General features: G+C 35.1%; 1 protein-coding gene across 2 annotated transcripts in view; it reads right to left on the bottom strand.

The window, feature by feature from the left end:
• Positions 1-19,876, bottom strand: part of Klp64D (kinesin-like protein 64D) — a 32,016-nt gene that overhangs the window by 11,705 nt on the left and 435 nt on the right. For both annotated transcript variants that reach the window (XR_014878903.1, XM_085200239.1), the window contains exons 2-7: positions 19,581-19,793; positions 5,032-5,237; positions 4,484-4,614; positions 3,791-3,990; positions 3,386-3,583; positions 2,564-2,694 (exon numbers count right to left, since the gene is read on the bottom strand). Coding sequence is in view for 1 of the 2 variants with exons in the window: in XM_085200239.1 (XP_085056365.1) it covers positions 2,564-2,694; positions 3,386-3,583; positions 3,791-3,990; positions 4,484-4,614; positions 5,032-5,237; positions 19,581-19,793 (1,079 nt within the window). In the remaining variant the exon portion in view is untranslated. The remainder of the gene's footprint in view (positions 1-2,563; positions 2,695-3,385; positions 3,584-3,790; positions 3,991-4,483; positions 4,615-5,031; positions 5,238-19,580; positions 19,794-19,876) is intronic.

The raw sequence follows: 19,876 nt of genomic DNA, 5'->3' as shown, positions 1-19,876 counted from the left end.
ATGGGATTGAAAACTACATTATCCGCCATTTTGTAGCAGTGCCCATCTTTGATTTTGATTTTGTATAGTGCACTGAATTCTACTTGACAAGCCCTTTCATTTGATACCCATATTGATGGGATCGAAAAAACTAACTTGTACGCCATCTTGTAGCGGCGGCCATCTTGGATTTTGATTTTGTATAGTCCACTGAATTCTGCTTGACAAGCCCTTTCATTTGATACCCGTATTGATAGGATTGAAAAAAACTAACTTGTCCGCCATCTTATAGTGGCGGCCATCTTGGATTTTGATTTTGTATAGTCCACTGAATTCTACTTGACAAGCCCTTTCATTTGATATCCATATTGATGGGATTGAAAAAAACTAAGTTGTCCGCCATCTTGTAGCGGCGGCCATCTTGGATTCACAATAATATTGAATATGGATAATTGTATTGTCACCAGAATCAAAGGCGTATACCAAATTTCAGATCAATCGGTTAACGGGAAGAGGGTTAAATTTCAATTACTAAATTTGACCCAAACAAACAAACAAACGGGGTGAGCTAAATAAAACCGTTTAAAAACACGATATTTTATTCAAAACTGACGCAGGTATGTTTCAATCTTAAACTGTAATTCACAGAAGGGTTACTCATGATTACATTACAGAAAAAAAAATGAGGAAAGAGTAATATTTGTAGTCCTGGGACTTGATAAACCATCACAGGTGTCGGTTTTTCCGATATTTTTTAAAATCAATATAATATGAAAAATACATGACACAGATTTTTTTTTTATATTTTTCTCATAACTGTCACGACTTGGTCTATCACCTGTTTTCGTTTTATCGTTGACTCCTGGGACACCCTGTATATATATATATATATATATGTATTTTATTTTTATTTCTACTGTGGGGTACGGGTATTATGGTGATGTTGATCAGACGAGACCTCAGATTCAACCCTTCTATTATATATTTAATTTGGTTATTTATACGCTACAAAACAATAGTGGAACATTATTTCACAATTGCATTTGTAGCGAATAAATTCAGGTTGCTGATATAGCGCGTTTATAAATAATATAATAAGACTAGTGCAATACCCCTACACTACTATTAAATAATCTCCTGCAATTTAATGCACCACCCTCCATCTTTTTTATACAACTCCAACGACCAAAGGTTGTCTGAAAGAGATCGCTTTAAGCGGTAAGGCTGCCTTATTGTACATGTTGTTTCTACTTATTTTGTATATAATTTGTGTAAATTTTATGTGCAATAAAGTATTTTATTGTATTGTATTTCGTTTAATAAATAATATATAGGGCATATTTTATAAACGTTTGGACGTAGGATTTTTTTTCATTTCACGATTTTTATCCATACCTGTATTTCGTGTGACGCACACCTAAGTGTACGACGTGCTCAACTCTGCTGAACTTACTGTATGTATTTATTTATATTATTATTATATTATATTCACTTATAAAACAATCTTACTACTTTGAACTTGAATAAAAGGTTTGATACTTTTAACGCAAATAGCGTTACCTACAATATGAAACTAGTTTGGTTAGGTTACATTACAGTTTTAAATAAATAATTTTAAATAAAATAACATAAGAGGGTTATTATTTATACCCGAAATAGACATAATATTACTAGTTAGACAACAAAACTTATTTTCTTTATTTATACTCCTTGCATTTCTGCGGCGATGAAATCACTATTATTCGATAGATACTAATCGGCCCTATAATTCGTTTTCGATAAAGAATCACTATTATTCGATGAATATTGCCCTTTTTTGAATCCCTCATCCATTTTAATTAATTGGATTAACACATTAGCATAGGCAAGTGACAAACAAACAAAGTACTGCGCTAGATCTCCTAACTATCACCGGCGACTAGCGAGTTGTCTGACCAGTGACGTCACCGCCGGCCGTGGGTCTGTTAGCGGCATTTGAAATATTTGCAAACTTCAAATGCCCGTAAACAAAAACTAGTGTATTTGTATACGTAAGAACTTTACTGTAACGAACTTTGAAGCATTATTTCATACCTATTACCATTCCTCATTCGACGAAACGTAAGAAAAATCGTCGGGCTTCGGGGCGGCCGCGACTCGATGAAGGTACTCTATATACTAATACATACTTAATAATAATAATAATACTTTATTGCACATTAATGTATAGGCTTATACTTATTGCATAGACGTAAACATGAAAAATGGAGCAAGATTTTAATGGATTGGTACCCAAGAGACAGTAAAAGGAGTAGGGGAAGGCAGCACAGAAGATGGGAAGATGAGATAAAATTAACAGCAGGTCCCCATCGGAGAAGGGCTGCTAGGAACAGAAAGCATTGGAAAATGTTAGAGGAGGCCTTTGCCAACAGGCACACTGAGCTCAGAGATATAATATAACCATATTGCTGACTAACCTAATATAAAGCTCAGGATAACAGGCTGAATGTAATGTAATGTAATGTAATTGAACTTGATTGCACATGAAAAGAAAAAATATATATATAAAATTTACACAAACAAAAAGAAAAATTAATATACTAACCGCGTGAGCAAGGCGTCTCCCGGCTCACTATTAATGTGAGTTTTGTTCTCAATGTTCTTAGCTCTGTTGGCGTAGCGGAGCGTGCTTATGGTTTCCACGTAGTTGGAGTCCGCCGGCCCCACTGTTGCTATCTAGAGGAGTAATTAAATCACATTCACAACACACAGCAGCGTAGGCAGAGGGAACCTAGTGTTAAGACACTACGTTCTCCACTTTCTGCCGAATTCTAGAGGTATTCCATGTTGAGTGGCGCAACTCAACGCTGCGCTTTGCTTCGATAATTGTGTACGATATATGGCACATTCTAAATGCGGACGGTAACTGACAGCAGGTAAACCGTACACGAGATTGTAGAGCCTATATAGCCTATATATTGATGTGATAGAGCTTTCCTGGATAAATTGACTACCCAACGCAAAAATAGTTCTTCATTAGCGAAATATGAGTTGAATTACGTTTAATCAAAAAGATTCTTTAGCGGTATAATATTACGTATACAAGTAAAGATCTAACCATGCTAGTTAGATATTAGCTATTATATAATATGATGTAGATGAAGCATTTATACGAGTAGTTCTATTACAATCTCTTTTTCTTTTGTTAGGTTCACACTATATGCCGCAAAGTGAGGGTACCTAATGTTGAGACACTCCGATCCCCACTTTCCTTCTAATTTTTAAAACACTGCGTGGTAAGTAGCGGAACTTAACACTACTACCAGAGCGAGTAAATGAAAACAATTCAAATGTAATTCCACCGATTGGAATCAAACTCACTAGTCAAAACCATAGCGTCTTTTAATAAAAAGCACTTATTCCTTACCATAACAGTTTTCGAGTTCCCACCAAGCGAGTCCTGCAATAATCTTGTCAGCTTGGAATTCCTATATGGTATATGCGTAGATTTCCCGTCGACTAGGGCTGATATCACATTACCTAATACTGATAAGGATTGGTTTATTTTTGTCGCTTCTTTTAGTCTTGTTCCTGTTGCTTGTGTTTTACTTTGACGTTCTGAACCCTGAAATGAAAGAGAAAATGGCTTAACTTTACTAATATTAAAATGTATTTTTTTTCAGCTTTATGCAGTATTGTGCGAAGCCCCCTATCCGCAAATGTTGCCAGGTTATTACTATGATCAGCGTGTTATCTAATGATGTTCTTTTAAAATCCTGAAATCTACACACCCAACCCCAAACCCAACTATTACAAGCATTGCTTAACTCACCGCCAAATCCACGAGATGCAGTTTGCCCATCTTGACATGCATTTTATTATCTGCGCCTTTTTTGCTGTTCTCCACCGTTATAGAAAATATGGCGTGAGATCTAGAACTTTCTATGTTCATTGCTGTGGCACCTATGTGCCTGTTCTTGTTGCCTACTGCCATGATCTTTTCCAATTCGTCAGCATTGTGGACTACATAGCCTGAAATCATCGTAAAATATAATATATTCTTAAAGTCCTTCTTGGCACATTGAGACAGTGTCAGAATGTAAACGGGTCTTAACCCTCTATACCACTACCCAACTAGGTTTCCTCCCTATTCCACTACCCAACTATGGGCGGAAAATGTGGAATTGCTTTGTGGAATGAGACAGAAAAATTAATGTAGTGATGTCACATCCTCGGTCCCTATTTCTCCTTTTTTTCATGTATCTAACTCATTTGGCATTAGCTGGGAATCTCTGAATACATGTGTTTATTCTGTTTGTAAATTAACATTGTAATTTAATACTATTAAATGTATCAGGTTTTCTCTTTTGGTAAAATTCGTAATTTCTGTAGAAAATATTATGTTAAACGATAAAGTCTGTGTCAAAAGCAAGTAAATTGTTTCTTTCTGATTTTATTCTTGTTATCTAGTTTGACTTTGAGTGAAATTACTCATGACCTAAACTTATATAAGCTAAGCACTTACCAGTCAAGTCCTTGACGAAGACTCCAATGTCTGGTCGTTCCTTCACTTCGAGGCTCTGGTGGGGATTGTTGCCGAGAAGATCCCGCACTTCTTCATTGTAAATCTCCAAATATGTCACGCATACTAGGAACCTAGTGCCCAAATTATGTAATTATTAACAAGCCACCTGCGGCTACGCCCGCTTAATACTGTTTGATGTCATTTTAATGATGAGTCTATTTTATTGTAAAATTGAATGTAAATCCTTAGTTGTAAAACTGTTTTGCGTGAAAATGGAACAAGCATTAATTTTTACTAACTCTCACATTTATAATATTAATTGATATAGTAGATAGAAGAACGTAGTGTCAAATTGTAGATCCACGGGAAGCACCGTATAGGTGTATTGCTGTGGGTTCCATTTCCATTAAGGGAAATGAATTGAAAAAAGTAGGAAACGAAGTGTCTTAACATTACGGTCCCTCTGCCTACCAAGTACTATATGCAGTAATCATCAGTAAGCATGGTGATGGTAAAACAATACTATCTAAAACAATTTCAACACTCACTTTTCATCGTCTTTAGCCTTCGCTATATGACTAAATATGTGAGCAAAGGAGTTCGGTATGATGCCTCTCAACTCCGGGGCTGAGTTGCTCCCTGCCATGGTGTAGGTCTTGCCGGTGCCCGTTTGTCCGTACGCGAAGATAGTCCCATTGTAGCCCTTGAGCACTTGTTCGACGATCGGGCTTGCCGTTTGGACGTAAATGTCCATCTGCAGAATAATATATAGGTATATATTTCTTAATTTTACCATCAAAACTATGAGTTATCACATAGATCAGATTTTAATTGGAGTTGTGTTTGACACATGACACATTTTAAGTGTCCTAGGTAACTGTGTCAGTAGGTAAAGCGGGTATCCCGCTGTCCAAATATAAAATAGTAAAGGGATGTAATATATATGGCTATATACCCTTCCTCGATAAATGGACTATCAAACAAAAACATTTTTTCAATAAGAATCAGTAGTAGTTCAACTAAATAAACTCTTCAGCATTGTTTATTTTATTTTGCTTAACGCTGTATCGCGCACATAGCAAGGTGGGCAGAGGGAACCTGAGTACCCAGTGTTAAGACACTACGACACCGACACCGTTCTCACTTTCCACTAAATTTAAGAGGCATTGCGTGTTGAGTGGCGGAATTCAATCCCGCATTAATATATTAAACACCAAGATAATAAGTTACATCTTGACTTTATTACGTTTACCAATTATGACAACGTTAAAATTTGTTTCATTCCCCATTTCGGTAGACAAAGGGCCGCGTCGACTCCTCAATGTCTCGAAAATTGAGCGAAAAGTGGGGAAATGAATGTCTTAATAATAAGTACCTTCAGCCTACAGTATTTGTAAGATGTGCCTAAATATTCTGGTAGACTAGAGAATATCTAGTAAACGATTAATCTGTTTTACACATTCCGACTACAATCAAAAACTTCCTATTAAATTAGGAACCTAACTAAAGAATAAACACATATTATGATTATTTAATAATCAAATTAGACATACTTTTTATAAATGAAAAGTACCTATAGTAGGACCTATAGTAACAATTAAAGCCCACAACCATCCTTCGCAATTTAGCCACCAATCATAAGTGAACCTACAAAACAAACCATTCAACCACTTATTTTAACTATTCAAGCTGTACGTGTACAGTATACATATTAAAATTTGAACATGATCGGCAGTTACGACACAGTAAGTAGGCCAGTGGGGCAGGGCCGCGACCCGCGCGACACCGATGCGCGATGCAGCTATCGATCTCGCCTGTGGCGGGCCAGGGGTCCCCACCCCCTTGGTAGGCAGAGGGAATCTAGTGTCGAGACATTCCGTTCCCCACTTTCCGTCGAGAAAATTATTAAATGTTTGCAATTTAAATTTTGTACAGATTGCTTATATTTACACTTGGAGTACTCCTCTAATATAATATACAAATATTTTATTTCTTAAGTATTACAGACATAAACTCTCCTATTGAATCGCTTTGTCGATTAGTGAAAAACACAAGGAAATCCGTTGCGTAGTTTCAAAGATATCTAAGAATAAGTTGGTGAGAAGAAGATATAGATCGATATTTTTCTAGTTGGCTGAGAAATTGAAGAACAAAGAGAATTATTTCTAAAATGTAAAAATATTTAGAAAATAATCTGTACTCGTAATTGGGTTGTAGTTTAGATTGAAAATTGAATAACAGATCTGTTAATTGTGCAGTTTCGTGCGGTTGGATATATTCAAACATTTATATATATATATATATATTACTGACTGTCTGACTTTCTATACAGGCGAAACTACTAGAAAAGATACAATTCTGCATGCAAGTTTTTTTTCATTTTACGTCTCAAAATCTACACAAACAAAATGTCTGGTGATGATGAGTATTAGATATATTAATTCCCCCAAATGGGGATTGAACCCAAACTCATCGCAGACACGGCCCCACTTCGCAACTAGGGTGCTTACAGTATTAGTACAAAGCCTATATTATCCATGGCTTCTATCTATACAGCAGTTTGTAATAAATAGGATTATCAGTTGGAAGAAACCCCGCAAGGCCGTTATGATAATATCGAAATAACTAAACAATTCACCATTGACCTAATTTAAGCGCGCGCACTTCACGCTGTATCTGGGAACCTTGTGTAAAGACCATTCCCAGTCCCATTAAGACACTTTCGTTTCTCACTTTCCGACGAATTGTCAAGGTATTGCGTGTTGAGTGGCGGTTCTTAACGCCGAACTTTGTCTCGTTACCAGAGCGGGGCAATGAAAATATTAAATATTCATTTCCCCGAGTGGAAATAGAACCCCAATCGCTGTGTTTACACTGGCGTCCCTGCGCCTCGACGGCCTTGTGATGAAATGCAAAAAAAAAATAAACGTAGTAAATGTTTTATTAGCTTCAACCTTTATCTTTACATAGTAGGCAAAGTACTGAACCTAGTGTAAGACATTTCTTTGGACAATTTAGAGACATTTTGCTCTCTAATTTTGATGAATGAATTAAATTAATTTCTCCGCTCTGGTAGTAGCAATACATAGCGGCGTCCGGTTCCGCCACTCAACACGCAATGCCTCCAGAATTCGGCGGAAAGTAGGCAGTGGAAGTCTTAACGGGAACGAAGCGCCTTAACAGTCGCCGCAGCCGGGGCCGTCGTGGCGCAGAGGCAACGCTTTGTGCCCCTGCGCCACAAGTAACCTTTTATATAATATTACTTATTAAACCTTAGTATACCATTAATATATTATTACCTGTTTAAATAACAGATAACAGGAAACAGGTAACTGCTGAACGGGTTTAGATGAAACTTTAGAGTAATTAACACACATAGAGGCATTCTTGTACCTCACGTGACGGCGCGGCGGCCTGCGTGAAGGGCCGTGGGTCGCAGAATATAGGTCGAGCTCGAGTAGCGTAAGGGCGGCGCCGGCTCGGGGCCGGGATATTGATTTTCATAGCCTGTCTCATGGCTGGCACATTTATGTTCAACTTTTGTAGGAGGATCGTGTGTTCTTTTTTAGGTAACTATACAACAACAATAATATGACAAAATTTGTGTATTTTTTTAACCTAATAAAGTCATGGATCTATTATGGAACACAACGACCATGAATGCCACGAAGGCTATTATAAAATTTTAGTGAAACCTCACTTTTCCATCATAAATCTTTTTTGCCATTCTTTCATCACTCATTCGTTCGACATGCCCAAACCAGCTGAGCACGTTCTTCTTCATTCTCACCGTGACATCTTCGCTAGTACCTGCCATTCTGTGTATCTCTTCATTGCGGATTCGATCAGCTAAGCTGACTCCGCATATCCTACGAAGAGATCGCATCTCCACGGCATTCATCTTTCTTTCAATCTTCTTCTGTAATACCACTTCTGTAATCCACGTTTCGCTGCCGTCCGACAACGTCGGTACCAACACTGCATTGTGTACGGCCAAACGCGCAGCTCATCAATGCAGCTAAGGCTCCGCTTTACTATTATTTTCTTTATTATTATAATAGAAGATACATACATAAATTAAAGTATGTCCTACAAAACTCTTAATTAGTTTGTCTGTTAACCCTGTTACCGGCAGCAACACGCCTTTCCACATCAATCTCGTATCTTCCATCTCTACTGAACATACTTCCCAAGTATACCACTCACATTCAGATTTTTTCAGATATCAAGGGACCGAAAATTTGAATATATGGCTTGAATTTCAACTCGATATCTCTTTGACCTGACGGAAAGACAACAAAGTGATCTTAAAAGGGTTTCTTTTTTCCTTAAACGGCACGGAACCCTAAAAAACAGTGACTTATTACATATTCTCTTTGTACTGCATATAAGACGTGTAAATCAAAAGTATTAGTTTAAAAACTAATAGTAGAACTAAGTGTCCCTCTGCAGTTAATTAAAAATATATATAGGGATAGCTACTGATATAGGTAATAAATAAACGTGCATTTTAAAATGCATCCTCTATATACGTATAAATAGAAAGTGTTTACTGAAAGAGTGATATAACTGTGGTTTTTTAAATATAGGAAATATAATAAGAGTTAATTTCATTTCTCTGCTCTGATAAAACAAAGCACGAGCAAAATTTAATATCTCGTATTCTGGGCGATGCCAGGGTAACGGAGTGTCTTAGCACTAGGTTCCGGAATACAGCGTGAAGCATTTTTTTAGATATTATTAAAACGCTAGCGGCCCGCCCGCGTGAAGTACATGATAATTCATTTAATAAATTCTGTTTATTGACTGACGGTCAAATGTCAACACATTGATTTGGGTAAGGGTTTATAATATTCTTTATAAAATAACTGTAATGACTGCATATTACAAAACATACCCAAAACGAATCGAATAATCCAATATCGAAATCGAATCCAAAATAATTAATCGAATAAATGAGTCGAATATCGAATCTAAAATATTTAATTAAGAACCTCCTCCTTGTTTTGAAAGCCGGTTAAAAATACTAACTACTAATAGATTTATCACAAATTCAAATTCAAATTCAAAATATTCTTTATTCAAATAGACAATTATTATAAGCACTTTTGAATCGTCGAGTGAACATATTAACAAAAAGCTACCACCGGTTCGGAAGGCAGTTCTGCTGAGAAGAGCCGGCAAGAAACTCAACAGTTGCTCTTTTCAAAATCAATGGTACAATCTATTACATTAGCTGGCAGCTATCCTGCATTACATTCAATAGACATTAATTCCATACATGCTTATCCTCTAGATGTTCTTGAACAGTGTAATACGCTTTACTTGTTAGAATCTTTTTTACAGATATTTTAAATTTTTGTAGTGGCAAACTAAGAATACACTGCGGAATTTTATTATATACACGTATACTCAGACCCATAAAGGATTTATTAACTTTCTGGAGGCGAAAACTTGGTGTAACAAGCTTATCTTTATTTCTCGTTTCTATCATATGATTGTCACTATGTTTACTATGACAATGTATATTTTGTCGGACAAAGAGAATGTTATAGTATATAAATTGGGAAGCAACTGTAATAATACCTGCATCTTTGAAAACATTTCGCAGAGAATCTCGCGCTCTTAGTTTATAAATATATCTTACGGCTCTTTTTTGGAGGATAAATATTGAATTTATATCTGAAGCACTGCCCCATAGCAGCATTCCATAAGATAAAATACTATGGAAATAGCTATGATAGACTAGTCGGGCAGTGTCAACGTCCGTCATTTGTCTTACTTTTTTAATTGCGAACGCGGCAGAGCTGAGTTTATCTGCAAGTGCTTCCAGATGAGCGTTCCACTGGAGTTTGGAATCTATAGTAACACCTAAGAAAATAGCTGATTCCGACACATTAAGAGGTTCTCCTTTAATTATTAGATTAAAATTATGTTTTTTTACATTTGGTAAAGCAAACTCGATGCATTTCGTTTTTTTAGCATTTAACATTAGATTATTAACATCAAACCAACGAAGAATATGCGATAATGCACTATTCACTTCGTCATAGTTTATTTTATTTCGGTCAACCTTAAATATTAAAGAGGTATCATCCGCGAAAAGTACAATATCACATAGGTTCTTCACATAAAAAGGCAGATCGTTAATATAAATAAGAAATAAAAGAGGACCAAGTATAGATCCTTGTGGAACGCCCATCTTTAGAGGAGATCCAGATGATTTTACATTATTTATACTAACCGTCTGGATTCTTTGGTTTAGATATGAGGCAATAAGGTCAAGGGCAGTATCCTGTATACCATAATGTTTTAGTTTTAACAACAGAGTTACATGGTCTACGCAATCAAAGGCTTTGGATAAGTCACAAAACACTCCAATTGCATTTTGTGACCTCTCCCATGCGTCATAAATGTGCTTTAGGAGTGCGGCACCCGCATCCGTAGTGGACTTGCCTTTGGTGAAACCATATTGCTCACTATGGAAACAATTGTTAATGTTTAAGAAAATTGTGAGCTGGTTGAACATTATTTTTTCAAATATTTTACTTAAGGATGGCAAAACAGAAATCGGTCTGTAATTTCCAGGCTCAGATCTATCTCCACTTTTGTAAAGCGGCACTATTTTGCTATATTTCATTAAATCAGGAAAAGTACCGGATTCTACACAATTGTTAAAAATTAAAGCGAGGTAAGGAGCAATATTAGGTATAATTGAATTAAAAACTTTAACAGACATGCCCCATAAGTCACCAGTTTTCTTTAAATTAAGGCTTTTAAAAGTTTTGACAATTTCATCTGGTGACACATTCTTAAACACAAAATTTTGTCTACAACTATATACATGGGATTTTAGTATTAATTCTGCTTCCGAAGGAGATGATGGCAGTGAACGTGTTACTTCAGTAGATATATCAGAAAAAAAATTTTGAAAAGTATTTGCCACTTCTAAATCTGAATTTAAGATTATATTATTAACTTTTAATTTAATAGGTTCACTGACAGCTCTAGATCTCCCAGGTACAGTAGTGATAGCATCCCATGTAGCTTTAATTTTATTATTAGAGTTCAAAATTTTTGCTCTTATATGCATAGACTTAGCCTGGACACATACCTTTTTAAATATTTTTGAATAATTTCTAACTTTTAACAAGAACGCCGGATCTTGTTTCCATTGCCTCATATTATATAATTCATATAGTTTATTTCTGCTTCGGTATATACCAACAGTTGCCCAGTCGCTAAAAGTTAACTTCGAGTTTTTATATATCTGTTTAACTTTAAAAATGTTATCAAACTCTGTAGTGAGTTAATTAAAAACTTTACAATATAGCTGATTCGGATTTAATCCGGTTATTTCTAAGTTTGCAATTTTTTCACTCACTTTATTATTAAAAAGATTAATTTTATTTTCAGTAATTGGTCTAATTGATATTTGTTTACGTTCTGCGACTGTTTTATCTATTACCGAAAACATTTGACCACAATGATCCGAGCTAAGATTAGTAATAATTTGTTTTTCTACAGTCTCATAATGACAAAAAACATTATCTATACAAGTAGCGGACGTATTCGTTATACGAGTTGGTTCAGAGCAAATATTAAACAAATTAAAAGATTTAAATAAGTTTAAAAGACGAAGGCTTAATGATGTCACCTGTAGTATATCTATATTAAAGTCTCCGCAAACGATTAAAGATTTACTATTCGAACTCAAATTATTCAAAACATCCTCCATTTTTTCTTCAAATACTTCAAAACTACCTGAGGGGGGTCGATACACGCATACTATAATATGTCTATTAAATTCAACGCAGGACAGTTCAATAGAGCGTTCGTCAGAGAGAGCTACTATATCTGGTCGCGATTTACAACGTATATCATTTCTTATTAATATAAGCGAGCCGCCGCGGATTGCTTTCTCTCTAACGAACGAACTTGACAATTTATAATTTTCAATATTTACTATATTACATTTTGAGATCCAGTGCTCAGTTATGCACAAACAAATACAGATTTATTATAAGAATGAGTATAGATATGGATTGCTATATATTTGCAGGTAAACTCATGCCTTGAGTTCATTCAAATGCCGATAACTTTTTTTAATAAGTTAAAACAAAACAATTGGTGAAAGTTTTAAGTAAATCGGTCCGGTACTTTCGGAGATTAGCGTGATCATACATACGGACAAGAAATTTAAAAAAATGTTTTCTTTCTATTATTCTTTTTAACGATCCCTCTACCCATTTCAGTCAAAAATATAAATTGTACAGACACAATATTTTACTGTGGTATTATATATCGAGATTTCAATATTATAGATATTACAGTAAATGTAACTCTTGTAGCCTTATTGAAACGAGCTCTGTTATATGTTTAAATTAATATGTGAAAAACGACGATAAGACGGTATTTTTAGAGATACAATCAAAGACCAGAATTTGTCGGAAAGTGGGGAAGACAAGGTAAGGTGTCTCAATGGGAGCGGAGTTTCTTAGGTACTAGGTTCCCTCTGCCTACAGCTTGAAACTAAAAAATATATGGTCTCTTTTAAAATATGTATTCGTCACTAACCTCGGGGATTTACCCCAGTTAAACTCTTTGTTTTCCTTCCTCTACTCTCCCAAATGATTCAGTGAAGGGGTGTCAATATTTTCTAGTGTTAAAACATTCCTTTCCTCTGTCCCCGAAAGAAAACTACTTACGAAAAAAAAGGTAATAAGTATCTTGCTTCACTTTATTTTATGGCTGTTCGTGTGCAAGTAACTGAGGCGATGATATAAGCGTCCCTACTGCAGTGAATGAGGTCACACTTTAATTTAGAACCGAGAGGAACGCGCGATACTAGGTAGGTATGTATATATCGTTATAGCATATTTTGTGATGGAGAGAGGAGACATAGTGACGGTTCATTTCATTCTTTACTTTTCACTAAAAAAATATACCTAAAGGCCGAAACAACTAAGTATTTGTTTTATTATATGAGATCAGGAAAATTAGCGCGTCTTAGAAGAATTAATAAGATTAGCGCGTCCACGGTCTAACCAAATAAACTCTTAAGCTTTTAACATTAAGTATTCCTGTGAGACTTAAAACATCGTAATTATGCAAACTATAATAATATAATAGCATGTCTACCGTGCCCCAATTTACTTTCGTTCAATTTTAGAGATATTGGGTTTAAGGGCGCACTTTGTTTTGATACGCGGGAAAAAGCGCGAGAGCGAAGAAACCAAAATAACTCATTTCTCCGAGTAGGAATGGAATCCACAGCTTACAGACGCCACGACGGCTTTTCCATGACGAAATCACTGAATCGATTCTAATGAAATTTTGTATGGAGGAAGCTCAAAGGGGATTTTAAGGTGTGAAATGGTGGAGTGAATTCACTCAAGTGGATTCAAAGGACCCCGTCATTCAGCTTACAGCAGTGCCGTATTTACATGAATTAATGATATAGAGTCTATACTATCCGCCCTTTATCTTTATTCTTGGGAGTTCCTAAATGATTGCTATATTTATGGGCAAAGGAAAGATGCGCATGGAGATGGACAAAAGTGTCCTGAATCCAACATTCTACACTCTACAGTAATGCGATTACCAACTTCATTATTTAGATTAACGCCGATTGAAAAATCAGGAAGAATGGGAAAGTTCTTTTAAGAAATACATGCGTTTTTAATGAGGAATGAATCTATAGTCTCTTTTTAGTTCCACGCTGTAGGTATATAGTATATAGCTGAGTAGACTGGGGGAACCTAGTGCAGTCATGCATTGTTGCTCTGTCGCGCGTTGTCTTGTTACCCAGAAAAAAATAAATAAAAAAAAACAATCAAAATCTATATCAATTCTATAATATTTGTTTTTATATTGTTTATTTTTAATAAAGGTATCGGTATGTTTTGTATTTTTGTATATGAAAATTTCTCCCATCCATTATTTAGCCTGTTTGTCCCGAAATATATGTAAATTTTTCTCTACCTTTAGTTTTTTTGTTGTAATGTACTCAGTACTTAGGATTGGAGAAACTTTATAATTGCACAGATTTCTAGCACGTTTAAACATATCAGAGTGGATTCTTTAAATGGTATCCTAGAAACGCAAATTAAAAACCACATATTAAAATTTTCATACAATCACCAAGTTTAGTCGTAAAATTAAAGAAAAGAAGCATAAAGCACATGTAAATAGTAAAATGATAAAGTAAATTCACGAGCCCGGGCCCAGTTGCGATAGTTAGTGATACTTATAGGTACGCCTGTTATAAAAGTTTATCGCCCACCGAAGCTTTCGAGACACTCTTCTGCTTTCGAGACACACTTCTGCTACAAATTTTAGGATTCGAGATCAACGGGAAGTACAACTTATAAGGCATACTAATTTGTTGTGATGTGAGTTTGTAATGTTTTTTTCGTTATTTGTATAGTAAGTTCTCACTTGGCGCCAAGTTTCATAACTGCAGGTCCATGGGAAGTACCCTATAGGTTTTGATTATGCGGTCATCATGGAACTAAATATTTCATATCGATTTCAGCTTGATCCACGCAGTCTTCAAATAAATGGTAGATTAGAATAATGGATCCCCGCTCTGGTGAACAGAGCGCGGCGCCCCGCCCCGCCCCCGCCACAACGGAGTGTCTTAACATTAAGTTTCCTCCGCTTATCCTGCTGCGGAAAATGTATGTGCAGTTCTTCCTTAATAAAGGGGACTTAAGCTCACTTTCCTTTTATCCTGAAAATTGTGTAACGCCTAATATTAGACATTTTCTGGAATTATGTCCATATACAAGACAATTAGAACTTTGTTCAAGCAGTAGTTCTCAAGTATCAAAAGGAAATCAAGTTACATGATGTTTCTATATACTGCCCGGATTCTCAGAATAACCTAGACGGCACTTTGGAAGCTCATTAGCAACACTAAACGTAGTAGGAAGTAATCCGCGTAATCGCATGACACATTCTAAGCATTTGAGGCAACTCTGGGCGCAGGAGGTACGGAACAGAGTCATATCCTAAGAGTGTGAATAATACTTCAAAATGACATCGTTATTAAATCATTGTGCTGGCTCACATTCTGACGTACAACAATAACGACAAATTTATTGGGAACCTTTATTAACGTAATAGTACCCAAAACAATGATTTTTAAAAATTTTGTCTGTTTGTCTGTACGTTTGTTATCGCTAATCTCAGAAGCAACTTAATCGATTTAGATGCGGTTTTCACTATTGGATTCTGGAAAGCTTCCGAAAACATATAGGGTTTATATTATTACAATCGGTTCATAAATAAAAAAGATATGTCAATTTAAAGTACTTAGTTAGAATTTGTTTTAAAGTACTAGAATTTGCTAATTGCCGTAACAGTTATTTTATACAACTGTTTTACTAAATTGACTGAATCTTTAGTTTTAATTTCTTTATTAATATTTCTATTTCAAACATGCGTAGCCCCGCACGGGCCTACTATTATATAATAAAAAGAGTCAGGGATGTTAATATATGGTTTTCGTAAAGAAGTCATATTTTCCAAGACAATAAAAAACGCTATACTAATCGTATAGTACCGGCGGCGAAGAGGGGACTTTCGGAATTTACTCGAGCGCGGCAGATTAATATACTGAGGATTCCTTGTACTCGGTTACGTACTTCCACCAAATATGAGCCCCATATATATGGCCGCCCATCTAGGATACAGGATCAGATTAGTAAAAAAAAATAGATCATCTGAAATTCTCGAGCGCATCAGATTGAGGTAGTAAGTTAGTTACATGCTAAATCGTGTATATTCCACTAATCTCACAATTTGAGAGTGACACAAAGGAGGGGGGGGGGGGGCTACAAAGTTGTAAAAAAAAAGTTATCTCGACATTCCTGAGCGTGGCTAATTATTATTTTATTTTGGAAGGAATAATTCAAAGATTACGAAAAATATATAATCTGACGAATTCCACAAGCCGAAGTAATAAAAATTGATCGATAAAGTATTCATGTAGCTAAGAGTTGCCTATATTCCTCTCTCACTCTCAAGTAACTCATCAATGAAGATGATAATTTAAAACAATACTTGAAAAAAAAATAGTTTTTTTTTCTTATCAATACAAGTATTCTATTTTAAAGATACATTCTAATTCTTCAATTAATTACGTTCAATGAATTAAAAAAATTGAGGCCAGTCGTTGCGCAGGGGCACAGAGTGTGACTGTAAAACCGAGTGGTTTTGGGTTCAATCACCATTCAATATTTATTTAAATTTATATTTCATTTCTTCGCTCTGGTGTCGAGGCAAAATCGCGACGTTAAGTGGTGCCACTCAACACTCAATAGCTTCAAAATTTGGCAGAAAGTGGGGAATAGTGTCTTTTGGCGAAATTAATTGTGCTCAACTGGCACGCTCGAAACGCCATATATCAAGAATTCAATTCAATAGTGTCTTAACATTAAGTTCCCTCTTCCTACCCTGCTATGTGCGGGATACAACGTTCAAAAGATATGTATTATAGGACATTTTTTTCTTGTTATCATCTAACCTTCGCAACCCAATAGGTCTCTATAACGCTCGAGCAAATCCCGAGTTAGCATCTTCGCCTCCCCATCTATAGTATAGTAAATGCGTACTTTGTATGACTAAAATAAGTGTTTTCAACAACCGTTAACAAAATAAATGGCACTATATCTTTTGTTTCGCAGTGTAACAAGTTGAAAATTGTGACTTGTGACAAAGTTTTCAAACTTTATAAAAAAATTACTACAACTGGGCATAAATCTATCGGATCAAACAAAAAACCCCAATTTTTTTTTTCCTTTTTTTTTAAAACATGCCTAAATCTCAAACGGTAAACCTACTGATCATGCAATAAAGATCATGCAAAAGTTCGGTTTCGGCTTAAAATCTTATTTCGGTCATACACTAAAATAACTATTAGGAGAGCCTTACCACCCACCTTATTCTAAATTATAAGAAACTATAGATTGAAAAGGGGTAGAATAAAAACAACACAAGTATTTAATAAACACAAAAATAAATCAATAGTTTAAAAATTGTTTAAATTATTATATATACAGAGTGCTAGTGTCAGCGGACCAATTACAGAAACAGCATATAGGGCAAAATATTTCAAAAACCCACGTAGGATCTTTTTCTCATTTCACGGTGCGGTGCGCGGTGTCCCTGCGGATAGGTTTATGTGTGCGTGCGTCGTCCTTAACAAATGGTGTTTTATTGTACGATAATTTTACTATTTATTTTGTTTGATAAAGATTTTTAAGGCTTTTATAGAGTAGTTAAAATTGTGGTTTCATTTAAAGTGGTGCTGACAAAAACACTCTGTATAGTGCAAGAGGAAATAATAATCGTTATGGAAAATAAAATGTTGATTTGGGTTTCCATATAATACGCGCTATATACTAACTTATATGAATAGGTAAATATTATGGTATTTATGTTCCATCAATACTTACTACTGTACTATACGTACTATACGGATTTTACATTGGTATTGAAATTTTGTGTAAATGAAATATTTACATAAATAATGCTGTTTTTTAAAGATGTAAAAAAGACAGCTTAATGTTATTAATTTAGACCTGCACATACTACTTATCTACAAATATATAATGATTATGTTCAAGTAACTTCAAAGATAACGATGTAACAATCTTTGCTAGTAAATACGTGACAGACATCCATTACTGTACCGCTGAAACAAGATGGCGTCAACTGAAAATGTCCGAAGCAGCTATCGATTGTCCTTCAATATGCGATGAATCTTTGTTTTGACTAAATAATTTAATTTAGTGAATGAAAATTGACCCAACTAGGTTCAGTTCTTTAGAAAAAAGTATTATATCTCCTTACATGTTAATAAAAATAAATATCTATAAATATATTTTTAATTATAACGATATATAACAAGAAGTTATATAACATACTAGTAGTCATAATAAAAACAATCAATAAATTACACGTGAATCAGCCGATACAACTGACCAATGAGAAGCGTAGAACAACGTCGATCTGAGCGAGACAGACATACAACACACAGTACTTTAGAGCGAGACAGCTATATTTTCATCTGTACAACTTATCCGAGGGCCACGGGATAATTAATGTGTTAAATGAAAACACATTTTAATGACGGCCTTTAAATCATTAGAAACGATTAGTCAAAATATTATATTAAAATACAGTTAAAAACAAAATTATAAATATAAAAATGCGATTTCTTCTTAAATAGGCGTCTTTTGAAGTTTTTAAACGTAACATTCCCGTTGCACTACCACAGGCTGGTTTTCTTGTGCGGGCACGCCCGCAGCAAGATGCAATAAGAATGTTACATTAACATTTGGCTTCTCTCTTGAAAGTCGGTCAAGGTGAACACTCCATATTTCCTAATAATTCAATAGCAAAGTCAAAATGGCTATAAGATAGTAATCGTGTAATAAGTGTTAAAACACTTAACACAATTATTTTTATCTTCGGCATTATCTAAATAAGTTTTTATCTCAATAATAAGTATGGTTTTGAATATTTTTTTATTGTGTATTGTTATTGACTTTCCTATTGATATCAAACATAACATATAATAAACAGCAAGAAAAAAAAAAAAAAGACATTATAAAATTATAAAGGAAAGTGATTTCTTTTAAATTTATTATTGACTAACCAAATTATATTCTAAAATAAATAAATAGTAAAACAATTCTTTGTTCTTTTTTGATGAGTGATCACAGAACAGACCCACCATTCGACAAGACTGACAAGAACTTGGACAGTGACAGTCGAGCCAAATGATGGGCAAGTCGAGTGAAAGTATCTTCTTTCTTCTGTTTGATGCTGATTTTTTAAAGTTGTTTTAAAATTTCAAGTTGCCAGATCCTTTGTTAAATAAAATTTATCTTTTTAAAATATAATCTGTTACTATGTTATTATGTATGTCAAATTTATTAATTATTTCTTTGTTCATTATTCAATACAATAAGAACATTCCATAATTAAGCCAGCAACTTGATTACAAAAATAACAACATAAAATAAGGAAAATTAGTAATTTCTAGATGCTAAATGACGTCGATAGTTGATATATATTCTCCTACCTGACTAGTATTAGTGTCGAAGACAGCATCATAGGCGTATATGCGGGGCGGCTCGGGCGGACTGACATTGTTCCTCGTGACTGCTATCGTGTTGTTCACGGAGTCTACTGACACGCAGTTGTACGCCCCGTCGATTTTCTCCTTTTGGTCCATGGGGCGCACGCGCACCACAACTCGAACATTCTCGACGGTAGGCGCGGCGAGCTCCGCGTCCTAATAATGAAAATATGAGAAAAATATATTTAAAACTATACATTGCACGCCGCCATGAGCGTATAACGACTATTGCGTAGTTG

Source organism: Heliconius melpomene, chromosome 17 (assembly GCF_056956725.1).
Source record: "Heliconius melpomene rosina isolate 202511_hmr_F chromosome 17, ASM5695672v1, whole genome shotgun sequence".
NCBI classification, from domain to species: domain Eukaryota; kingdom Metazoa; phylum Arthropoda; class Insecta; order Lepidoptera; family Nymphalidae; genus Heliconius; species Heliconius melpomene.
The sequence above is the reverse complement of the archived record's forward strand: the minus strand, read 5'-3'. Positions and strand labels throughout refer to the sequence as shown.